The sequence below is a fragment of the Hoplias malabaricus genome, chromosome 1 (genome assembly GCF_029633855.1).
Source record: "Hoplias malabaricus isolate fHopMal1 chromosome 1, fHopMal1.hap1, whole genome shotgun sequence".
In the NCBI taxonomy this organism is placed as follows: Eukaryota; Metazoa; Chordata; class Actinopteri; order Characiformes; family Erythrinidae; genus Hoplias; species Hoplias malabaricus.
The window spans coordinates 20,127,692-20,140,142 of NC_089800.1; the positions used below are offsets into that span (position 1 = coordinate 20,127,692).

The 12,451-nt window shown below is 40.3% G+C and overlaps 1 protein-coding gene across 6 annotated transcripts in view; it reads left to right on the forward strand.

Annotated features, from left to right (window-relative positions):
• The window catches only part of LOC136695523 (intermembrane lipid transfer protein VPS13B-like), a 175,053-nt gene that overhangs the window by 144,269 nt on the left and 18,333 nt on the right, over window positions 1–12,451 (forward strand). For 4 of the 6 annotated variants that reach the window (XM_066669991.1, XM_066669683.1, XM_066670024.1 and 1 more), the window contains exons 37-43: window positions 891–1,096; window positions 1,761–1,971; window positions 3,268–3,452; window positions 6,915–7,108; window positions 7,975–8,156; window positions 8,294–8,649; window positions 9,940–10,101. In XM_066669991.1, the coding sequence (XP_066526088.1) occupies window positions 891–1,096; window positions 1,761–1,971; window positions 3,268–3,452; window positions 6,915–7,108; window positions 7,975–8,156; window positions 8,294–8,649; window positions 9,940–10,101 (1,496 nt within the window). The remainder of the gene's footprint in view (window positions 1–890; window positions 1,097–1,760; window positions 1,972–3,267; window positions 3,453–6,914; window positions 7,109–7,974; window positions 8,157–8,293; window positions 8,650–9,939; window positions 10,102–12,451) is intronic. The other 2 variants (XM_066669758.1, XM_066669911.1) reach the window with 1 other exon arrangement.

The following is a 12,451-nucleotide window of genomic DNA, read 5'->3' on the forward strand; positions in this document are numbered from 1 at the left end:
TTTAATTCAGCAGCACACATGAGCTTTGCATATTCTTTTTATTCCATGAGTTTCTCTTTTATTGTTAAAAACCTTTACTGTTATGTGTTGATGAGTTTCACTGGCTAACTAATGGTACCCGAACCCTACTCCATCGTCTTCGTGCACCTCGCCACTCGACACAGATCGCAACTGTGATTGGTCTGTGGATGAAAAAATATGGTAGTAGTTGAACAGAAGATGCCCAGAAAGCAGTAAATTCATGGCGCAAGATATTCTTAGACATTTTCCTCAGGTTTGAATGTCACTAAAAGGGTGGAACAAGGGAAAAACATTGACCCTTCGCGAGGATCAACTACATTTAAACACAAGACATCTTTCCTTCTTGTCACACATATGTACATATTCAATGTACAATATTTACAGCGTCTGTCACTGACTGACGGTCATTACAGGGCTCTGCCGTCAGTTCAGCACTCAATTTAAAATTAGTTTAAAAATATTAATATTGACAAAGTCAATAGGTTTTTGTTTGATGATGATGATGTCATGTTTATATCGTATTGACCAAAATTAAGAAATATATCGTGATATAAATATTGGCTATATCATCCAGCTCTACTCTCAGCTTTATTTTTCTAGATATAAGTCTGTGAAATGATTGGGTAATGTTCTTAATACATTTTCCTGTGTTCCATAAGACATTTATTGGTTGATTTATAATATAACGGTAAATAGGAATGTACATAGGAACAGGCATGTGTGTGGTAGACCTAAATCGTGTATTCCCTTGTACTGTGTGGCAACAGAAGTATAGAAGAGTGGGATTTCAGAATAGAGTCATTGCACCATCTGTCCCTAATTTATATTAATTCATTCTCTCTCTCTCTCTCTCTCTCTCTCTCTCTTAGCAGAAAGTGTGAAAGAAGCACATGTGTTTATGCAGTGTGAGGATGTGTTAGTGCAAACCGCTTTGCTGGACAGAAGTGGGGTGTTTGCGGGGCCATTCTCCTGCAGTGCAGACCTGGAGGCCCGTTGGTGCCGGCACAGTGGAAGCCCCACCCCTGATGTCAGCCTGCCAAGAATCCTGCTTGATCTAAAAGGAGGATTACTACAGGTACATCATTTCCATGATATTAGACACCTAGAATGTAAGCTAACCTAGCCACGATTAACAATAGACATTATAACAAAAAATAGACATTATTGACATCACTTATTCTAATCCAATAGTCATACTGAGTAAACATAGGCCTTCTTTGTGTTTTTGACTTCATGATCTGATGGCTTTGAGTTCTTTAGAAGTTCTTGCACACTTTGTAAGCATTTCAGGAGTTCATATAAACAAAGAGAGATGGAGAAAAAGCGACAGAAAGAAATTTAGGGAGAGGGAGGTAGGAGATTATGAACATAATACTCTTTTAAGTTTTTGACTCCAGTTCACACACAGCAGCTTTAAATATTTTGTGGAGGAACAGTTACCCAGTGGCAGTACTCATATCTTCCATCCCTACACTCCACACTCCCCCAACCCAACACACACACACACACACATATATGCATAACAACATTGCAGCATTGCCCAAGACATTTTATTGACCTCACTACTCCAGACACATCTCTCCCTCAAAAATCCCCAATTTTTCCTAGTGGAGAAGAGTGGGGAAATACCAAAATACTAAATTCCAGTTGACTCAGCCCTCAGCAAAGTTGTAGGTGTTACAGCTGGGGCGTGTGTCCACGCTTATCAACAAATGTGTGTGCCCTGTCTTTCTCTGTAGGTGTTTTGGGGGCAACATCACTATAACTGCCTTACTCTGATACAAGAGTTCTTGCAAAACTACTTTAGAGAAGGAGGCGGCCAAGAGGAGGAGCCCAAGGAGAAACATTGCATATCTCACCCACCACCTTCTCCTGGGCCACATTTCCCATGTACTGAACACTCCTCAGATGACCTGCGCACTGGCCTCTTCCAGTACATCCAGGACTCGGGTACACCTCACTAACACTGACTGTGACACTATGTGTGTGTGTGTATTTGCTAGGAGTGTCAGATGATTAAAACAAATACTTTGTTTAATGAATCGTGATTAAATGCAGTTGTTTTATTTCTCATATTTGACTCTTAAGGTATATATTTCCTTTTTAACTAAGGGGAATTGGTAATAGATCTTAGAGCAGACAAATTTAACTTCATTAGGATGAATATTTTACATTTAGAATAGAACTTACAGTGAGTTAGTTATAACACACCGAAATACTGGTGGACACAAGCTTTATAGGTTTACTCCTACATACAGTTACACTACAAAACTATCAGAGGGACAGAGTTGCTGCCTCTCTAGCGTTTTGCAGGGAGCTGCCATGTAGAATGAATGTACCTTTTATCATCAAATATGTGAAATAAAACGACATGAATAGAAAAGAGCACAGTTTGGATGCTGTTAGCTGCCAGGTTATCTAATTAAACTGTCCACCGCATATGTAAAATAAGTAGTAAACAGTTAAAAACACACCACTGTTATAACTCTATTATGTTAAGATATTATCAATGCCTTAACACAGTTTTAATCATTGCTGTCTCAATGACACAACGTCATCACAGATCACTCTGTTTGAAAGGGTTAGTTAACCTTTCATGTCGCTACATATGTGGTGATAGAATAATGTATGATTCTCTGGCAAAAAATGTTTTGTACTAATACAGTGGTGCTTGAATGTTTATTAACCCTTTAGAATGCATAAATATGACCTAAAGCATCATCAGATTTTTACACAAGCCCATACCTTGCTTCTACCACTACCATGTTTCACAGATGGGATGAAGTTATTTTGCTGGAATGAATATAACGCTAAGATATAATAAGTTCAGTAAAATAAAAAATGTATATTATGGTCTCATCTATCCAGAAACAATTTCCAATACCCTTCTGAGGCATTTACTTGCTTAGACGCTATTCTGGATTCTTCCACAACAGTGTTTTGAAGATCAGACATTAATAAATCTCTGTTGTTGAAAAAATACCTGGGCACCCAGTCACACCTGTTTGCCAGCTTATTGATTGAAAACACTTTCAATTAACTGCTAATCCTAAATGTTCTCATACTTTTGCCACTCACGGATGCATAGTATTTATGTCCTCAATAATCAAAAGACAAAATATATTTTTTCTTTAATTTGTTAATTAGCTTTTCTTATCTACTAATAAAAATCAGATGATGGTATAGAAATCTAGAAAACCAATTATCAATTATCAATTATCACTGTATCTCTTCATTTCCCTATAGCTTCACAGAAGCTGCCAGATGCGCATGAGGTTGTGTTTTATAATGAGACGGAAGATAGTCCTGGAGTGATGATGTGGAGGTATCCTGAACCCAGAGTTCTCACATTTGTGCGCATCACCCCCGTGCCCTTTAACACCACAGAAGACCCAGAAATTAGCACAGCTGATCTGGGGGATGTTCTTCAGGTAATGATCAACTTTACTTGGAGGAGTTAAGAGAGTTAGAATTAGAATCACTTTATTGGCCACTGTGCTGCACACAGAGGAATTTGTTCTCCGCATTTAACCCAACCCATGCAGTGGGGGGGGGGTTAAGTTTTTGACAGTACATAAATGTATAGAATAGCAAATGAGAATCAGAAGCCTATCTGCATGAAAATAAGTAGTCCATGAAAACCAACATATACTATTAAAAGTCTTATTACAACATGTTTTGAGAGTATTGGACGTGTTACAATGAAACACCATGATACTTTGTCTACTCGTCTCTAATTGCTTGGGACCTGTCTGGTTTTCCACTATAAATCCCCAATCTACAACCCACCCCCCCCCCCCCCCTAACGTACCCCAGAATATAGCTTTTAAAGTTACTTAGCACTGTCTCTAACTGTAGCTGTGAGCTTTGGAAACCACAACAATGGCTGCAGTAATGTTAATCTTTGCTTACTCATAGTGTATATGCTTGATGTTGTTGTTTTTTTTTTCTTTTGGGAATGAACCTGGCTCCCTAATTCCAATTCAGACAGATCACTAGGTTTTTTCACTTTCATTGTTTCACCATCCACCTCTCTCTGGAAACTTTCACGGGCAGACCAATCCAAACAGCATTTGAACCTCTTCAAATGACCATGGTGTACAAATATATGGTGGGACAAATATAAATGTGGTGGCTATTGTAGCTTGGAAATAGTTTTTTTTTTGTTTGTTTGTTTGTTTTTTTTTTTTTTTTTTTTTTTTTTTTTTTTTTTTTACAAAAGGCTAGTTTGTGCTGGATACCTGCATTCCCTTGTGTAGACAAGTCTCTCTGACCAATCAGCCAATCTCTGCAAGGTTTACACATCAGGTTTAGTCTTAGGAACCAGGAGTGAGCAGGGACTGAATCAATGCCCGGTACCAGGGACCAAATTTGCCTAATGGAAAGGCAAAAAAAAAAGCCAAGTTGAGTAGAGTAGGGACCATGCAGTGGAAAAGTGCCATTAGAGACAGTAAACACAGCAAAAATACAATAGTCCTATAATACAATAAAATCTCCCAAGAGGTAGAAATGAAGAGAGATTAAAACTGATAAATGCTTCATCCTATTTAAACTGACTATTAATAATAAATTATCTGTTAGTGTCTTATGCTAACATCATGGAATGTGAGTTCTTAATAGCCTCCATCTCTGTTTTCTGCCTGCAGCCACATTCCGAGATTGTGCAGTAGTGTTCCAGTCCACAGATGTGGAGCAAAAGTGTTTCATTGTTTCTCGGTTTTTCTTCTTTGTGTTCCCTCTCTCTCTCTCTCTCTCTCTCCTTCTTTTGTATTTCTCACTTGATGTGTCTCATCTGCTGTGAAAGAAATTAATCAAGGTGTGCTGAGAAGACACTTGTGCATGTAGATATATAAATGTATATCATGGTACTTTACCATTGGACACGCACTGATTTTGAAACACTGGATATGTTTTATGTATCTGACTTTTGGACTCTCCCTCTCTCTCGACACACACACACCCCAGTGACCAGAATTCCTCTTTGTTGTATGTAAGCATGCACCAAGTGTAGTATGCAGTGGTAGGAGCCGAAGGACTTACAGGACATATCTGGAGGGGTGTGGGTGGGTTTGTTTGTGTTAGAATAAAACCTTTGTGTTTCAGTCCCTACTTCTCAGCACCTTAATCTTCCACTTATTTGACTTCAAAACTTTGATGGATTAGTTTGTCTTTTGTTTGATTTCTTTGAGCTTGCAAAGAGTCCAGCTGTGTAGAGAGCTGAAATATAAGAAGCCTCAGACTGCATAGCTTCTAAGAAGATCAAGTTGGGAAATGGAAAAAGTGTCAGGCATTCACAGAGCTTTTCGATTGTGTATGTGTTCCCAGAGATAGATAGAATATTTTGCACTGTTGTCCTGGTGTTGATGGGGTTATCTGCACTGCTAGAAGCCTTGATAATTTGCTCTCACCGTACCACCTTGTTGAATCTGTTTAGCACCAAAGTACATTGTGTTTTATATGTCATTTACAAGCAGTACAGATGACTGATTATGGCAACATTCGTCACATGGGTAATGTTATTATTGAACGATGATTTGGCAGTCTGCACTGGATGGGTTTACTATGGGTTTACTAATCAACACCACACCAAAATACAAAAGCTCTGCCAAAGTAGGGCTGGACAATAATTCATATCAGTATATATCACAATACAAAATGTTTCAATAACAATTATATAATTTTTATACACACACACACACACACACATATATATATATATATATATATATATATATATATATATATATATATATATATATATATATATATAATTATAATTTACAGCATCTGTCACTGATTGATGGTCATGACAGTAGATTAGTGCACAAAGATTTCTCTTGTAGCTCGCAAATGGATTTTGTGTGGCCTTTAAAAGATTGATCACACATGAACAGAATGTCTGACAGCAAGGATCTAAGAAACCAGACTTTCTGTGCAATTTTAGTAGAAGACTAACTGGAGTGTTAGTGCCAGTTACCGAGGCATGACATTTCTCAGCGTCCCTGAGTAGGTCTGTAACTGGGTACTCGAAAGAAGAATCTGAATATTAGCCAAACCTTGGATTTAAGAGAAACAATGACAGTTGCGTCATGGTCGTGTAACTGTGGACCAGCTCTTTACACTCTATTGTTGGGGTATGTAGGTTTGCCACTCTGTGTTTTGTGAACCTGGAAAAGTCACACAAAAATGTATTAATTATGTACTGTGGAGGTCTCTCCTGGAGGATAAACTCCCTGGATCGCTGAGGCAAACTGTTTGGTCTTGTAATCCGAGTCTGACGTTCTCAAGTAAGTCAGCCTTGTTTACTGTGGGTGCCGGCTTGTGCCTTGCCTCCACTCTACTTTCTGATGTTTATTTCCAGGGTGGCAAGTAGTCTAGGACAGAAAGGTTACGTCTGGGGTTTGTTAGGTGTCACCGCTGCTATTTCCAAATGATGTCTATCTGGCTTCTTTGTATAGAGGCCTCCAGCATGTGCTTGAACAGTTTACACCTGAGTATGAAGCAGTTGGTATGTGGATCAGAACCTCCAAGTCTTAGGGCATTGTTGTCTTGATTTGCTGGAGGGTTGTTATCTCCCGACTGGCCCGGGAATGCTTGGGGATCCCTCAGGAAGAGTTGTGTGGACCAGAGACTTCTGGACTTCTTTGTACACCTTGAAACGGATCAAGCAGATAATATGGGACGAGGTCAGATAAGACTTGCTTCGCTTTTCTACAGTCAGTCAAGTCAGTTTTATTTGTATAGCTCTTTTTACAACTGATGTTGTCACAAAGCAGCTTCACGGAATTCCAGTTAGACAAAGTTTTGACATGAAATTAAAAAATGTAAAGAATTTAAAAACACATGACAAGATTCTGTCAGTATATAACCATCCATCTCTCTTTTCTGTCCAGGTCCCCTGCAGTCTGGAGTTCTGGGATGAGCTGAGAAGAGCCTTTGTGCCATACAGAGAGTTCAGTCTATCTGAGTGTAGTGTGTGTGAACTCACATTGCCCCCTCTCAGCCCCAACACACACCAGACTGATCTTGTGGCTTCTGATCTGTGGAGAATTATAGTTAACAATACAGGAGATGGAGCAGATGAAAGGTGTGTATGTGTGTGTGTGTTGTTGTATATAAAGCATAGGAGGTTACACAGTACTTCCCCAGAGAGAATAAGGGTGAATCCCATTGTAAACAACCAAAGAAAGCCACGAATGTCAGTCATTTCTTTATTGAAAACTACAATAACCATTGTATAATCTTATTTAAACGTAGTGTCAGTGCTTTAGGTCCATTTACTGCATAGGAAACATAAAGCATTACTATTACTTTGCTGATATCTCAGAATTTCGAGTTACATCTTAAATCCAGAAGCTAGAGGCTACTGAAGTGGGTGAATGTAGGAGTGGGTGATAATATGATTGTCGAACACTTTTGAAGGCGAATGAAGCCATACATTTAAATTCATTCAAGTCCAGAACCACTTCTGTGATATCGCTGCAAACTGAACATGTCATAAAATAGGTTTACAGAAATTGAGAATTAAAACTAAATTTAAATTGGTAATTTATTTCACTAATATTGCTTTAGAACATGGAAAGGAACACCTATGTAAAATCTGTATTTTAAAATTACGGCTTCAAAATCATTCTGATTCTCCACTCAATTGTAAAAGGAGAATAGAGCCTCTGTCGTTGGTACTCCGGGCTCAGGACTGCAGAAACTACACTAGGTGGGACGGCCCCTCCTCATCGGGTTCAGTACAGTGCTGTAAATATGAATTACACTAGGGGGAGGGGAGCCCTAGGACTAGAAATGCCAAATGTTACTTACTGTTCTTTAAATAATGGAACTAATGTCAAAAGTAGGTCTGGGGAAAGTTATGTCTCACAGTCTTCATGTTTGTGAAGCATGTTAGAGACAAAGGATAGGATTTACTCTCTCTCTCCCTCTCTCTCTCTCTCGCTTTAGTTCAGACAGTGAGTCTGGTTCCCAGTTGCCATGTGAGCAGCTTGTATCTCCCACAGCACTGGCAGCTTGCACACGGGTGGACTCCTGTTTTGCACCGTGGTTCGTGCCGTCAGTCGGAGTGTCTCTGCAGCTCGCCAACCTGGAGCTGCGGCTGTGCCACCACCTAGAGCATCTGGGCACAGGTAGTGGACATGCACGAATACCATGCCTAACCGCTGTATAAATCCTTCCGGCACACTTGTGTGATCAGAGACATTATATTAGTGTTGGTAGAAGAGTGATTAGCGGTGTTTGCTGCTATTGTTCTTTTTTTCAACAGTACCATCACAGCAGCTCCGCCCCTTCGTGTCAGACAGCAAATTGCCATCTGAGCAGGAGTATGGAGTGGTGCATGTGCAGGGGCCACGTGTGTTTGTGCGACAGTGGAGTGATGGGGCTCAGCTGGGACAAGAGCTGCACTTCTCCTCCACACTGAACTGCCACCTGGTGGACTACAGGAACCTCACCCTCTTACCACTGTTTAAACCCTTTCGCCTGCAGGGCCATTGCACCAGCACATACACCTACTGTCAGCACACACACAGCCAGCTGACCCTCCAAGTGCATCCTGTGCAGGTTTCTGTGGGCCAACATGCAATACATACACTGGATACAGCACTGCAGGCATGGCGACAGGTGAGCTACACACTGTATGCTTTCCCATAAAATGATCCTTTTGCTCTTGCTGAATCTACAAACCACATTCGTGGAAGAGCTGACGTTTATTTAAAGTGCAGTTTACCTGCTACATCATTACAGTATTAACTTTCACTATTAAATTATTATTTACTTGACTTTACAAATGTCCTCTATACAAATTTTATCTGAGGCAGTCGCGGCCTAACGGTTAGAGGGCTTAAGGCTAAAAGGTTGATAATTAGATTCCCACGACCAGCAGGTAAGTTAGGGGTGGTGGGAGTGAAGGGACAGCACTGTCCTCCTCCCTCAGTCCATAGCTGAGGGGCCCTTGAGCAAGGCACCTAACCCACAACTGCTCCCCGGGCGTCTGGAATGTTTGCCCCCGCTCTGGGTGTGTGTTCGTTTCAATTTTCATTTCTTTTTGTCTAATTATTATTAAACGTTGACAGACAAAAAGCAAGTTTCCACTGTCTTTCTGACCATCTGAGATGACGTCAGGCACAGAGAACTCGGTGGCATTTCTGAATAGAACTTATTTATGGATTTCTTCTTGCATAATGGACTCTCCTACAGCGTTTCTTGATGCTGCCTGAGTGTTGTGACATTGGTTTCCAATGTACTCCCAGACCTATGTCTATATATATTTATCACTGTAGAATGACAGTTTCTCATGTATCATCCCATGAGTGAAAGGCCATGTACAATCAGCAGTAGTTTCTGCCCTTGTATTAAATGGGCTGAGCCTTTAGTGGGTTCCTTAAGATTTTTATGATATAAATAGTTGGTAGAAAAACCTAAATTCTTTGGAATCAAGAAATGATTTTTTAAGGGGGACCTATTATACCCCTTTTTTCACAAGCTAACACATTCCCCTGGGATCTAAATGAAATGTCTTTTGTATGTGTCGGTCAAAATACTGTAAGGAACATACAATACAGCACCTTTCTGACTCTGTTTAAACAGCCCTGTTCAGAATGACTCATTCCAGCACCTGTTTCTTTAAATAAAATTGAGCCACAGCTAACTTCAGGGCTAGGTGCCCACGGGTGGAAAGTATGTGAGCAGCAAAACAGCAAAAAAGTGCTGTTTTTAGCCATTTTTGCTTTGTTTTCTATTTGCTCTGTACTTTTGACATCTTTTTTTGTCATCTTTGTTCTCTCACATAAATGTAGACTCATAACATTTGTAATTGTATCTTCAGAGTGATCTCTTCCTCAATCGTAGAAACCATGTTTGTATTTTATGAGTTTTTAAAATGTGTTTGTGTGTGTGTACTTTATGATGCAGAACCTGAGGCCAGAAGCAGAGGAGTTGATCTTCAGTCACTATGTGATTTGTAACGATACTCAGGAGACTCTGCGTTTTGGCCAAGTGGACACTGATGAAAATGTGGTACTAGCCAGTGGCCATAGCCACCAGTACTGTTGGAGATCTCACAAATCCCCACAGGTTAGTGACTTTTTAAATGTGATATTTCCTCTTAACATGAACACTACATGCCAGTTGCAAAATGAATGAAACCTAGGAAATATGTCAGATAAATAACCATTCTCCTTTGAATAAAAGCGGGGAAACACTACTCTCTCACATTTGCCCTGTTCCCAATTTCTAATGTCTTCTATTGTTTCAAATATGTCACACTTGAATATTTCAAATCATAAAATTAATATCTAGACCTAGATAATTGTAATTAAATAGAACTTTTCTGACAATGTGTAGTAGGTTAAAAGGCCTCAGAAAACATCACAATGCCACTTTCTAAAGGGATTCCCAAACAGATGCAAATATTAATAATTATAGAGTGCTAATGTGTGTGTAGTGGACTATTATACTATGTTCTGAATGTGTTAAGAACTGTATTAATAAGGGGTACGTAGAGGCAGGGGTATTTCCTATCCTCCTCAGTAATATTGTAAACAGTGTTAATATTTGGGATGCTATGGCAGTATGAAAAAATGTGGATACCGTCCATCCCTGGCATGTTTATAATCATTTCCATGATTATAATTAAAATCCACATGTGTTTTAGCTGCAATTTGGTAAATCCGTGCCTCATAAATATGTAGTACATTTGCTTTATGTTGCTGCTTTTTTGTCCTGTGTGCGGAGTGTTAGATATTATTTTGGTGCTTGAATTGTTTTCCCATTTTCCATTCAACTTTGTAGTAGACCTGTTGTCCATTTTTTACAAGAAAGATGTTTTTAGCTCCTGGGGGAGGAGTGATATGTTCCAACATTCACCCAAAAAACTTTCAAACAGCATCAGAAAAATGCTTGTCTCTTGGAGAGAAAATGTGTCACCATGTTTTGCTGTGGTTTTGTGGTTTCAGTCCTGTGCTGGATGCTTGACGTTCTTTGTGAACTATTGTCTGCTGGCGGAGCTAATGTTCTATTGTCCTTTTGCAGCAGCGGTATAATACAGACTTGTCCTTCTTACTGTCTGAGTTGTAAATGATCCTGCACATTCATTCCCTCATGTGCAGTGCTGGTCTACAAATAACCTCCCACTTTCTGCCCTGTGAATGTAGCACAGACGTGGTCACGTTGCCACAATTTTCACTCAGCCATCCGGCTCAATTCCACTGTGTGTGTGTGTGAAGCAACGTGACGCAAAAGTGGGTTTTAATCTCTGCCCATTCTCTCATTTGGTGCTCATGCATTTTTTTTCCCGAAATAATAGTCTTCTGCTTATTTGCAGTATTTGTGCACACAATGCAGAGGCCTACTTGCTTTCAATTTGTTAGACAGGAAATCTTTGTTTTGGAATGAGAATGTGTAGTGTCCTTTTCGAGCACTGGAACATAGGTTGTAGGACTTGTGGTTGGTGGTAGGTGTCAGATCAGATCAGCTCAAAATAGATAGAATCTTAGATAGAATAATAGATAGAATTCCTGTTTTTGTTTGAATGTTTAGTTCTAATTGATTTTCTAAGCAGCCTATATTTATTGTGTTATTATCATAGTGGATTTGCTTGTTTCAGTTAAAAAATTATATATGAACTGAATATGAGTGGGGGCGGCACGGTGGTGCAGCAGGTAGGTGTCGCAGTCATACAGAGGAGTGTGGTGTGTTCTCCCTGTGTCTGTGTGGGTTTCCTCCGGGTGACTGTCTGTGAGGAGTGTGGTGTGTTCTCCCTGTGTCTGTGTGGGTTTCCTCCGGGTGACTGTCTGTGAGGAGTGTGGTGTGTTCTCCCTGTGTCTGCGTGGGTTTCCTCTGGGTGACTGTCTGTGAGGAGTTGGTGTGTTCTCCCAGTGTCTGCGTGGGTTTCCTCCGGGTGCTCCAGTTTCCTCCCACAGTCCAAAAACACACTTTGGTAGGTGGATTGGCGACTCAAAAGTGTCTGTAGGTGAGTGTGTGTGTGTCTGTGTCACCCTGTGTAGGACTGGCGCCCCCTCCAGGGTGTATTCCCGCCTTGCGCCCAATGATTCCAGGTAGGCTCTGGACCCACCGCGACCCTGAACTGGATAAGCGGTTACAGATAATGAATGAATGAATGTGAGTGACCATGCATCGAAATGTCCTGCTCCTGCTGCTCTCCCTGGTGTTGCCCTTATTCAGCCCTCACCCCTATACATCCTGTTCATGTTATTAATACTATTACGACACATTTTTATCTTTATTAGCATTCAAATAGTTAACTTCCAGATGGGTTAAGCAACTCAAACGCCTCTTTATGGAGCCTTGCTCCGGACTTTAATTTTTTCTTGAATGGCTCCCAAGCATCTTTCATTTGCTATGATTTTCAAGCAGCTTTCTTTTGCTTCCTCAGATGAATGGAAAAAACAAGGCGGTGTAGAGG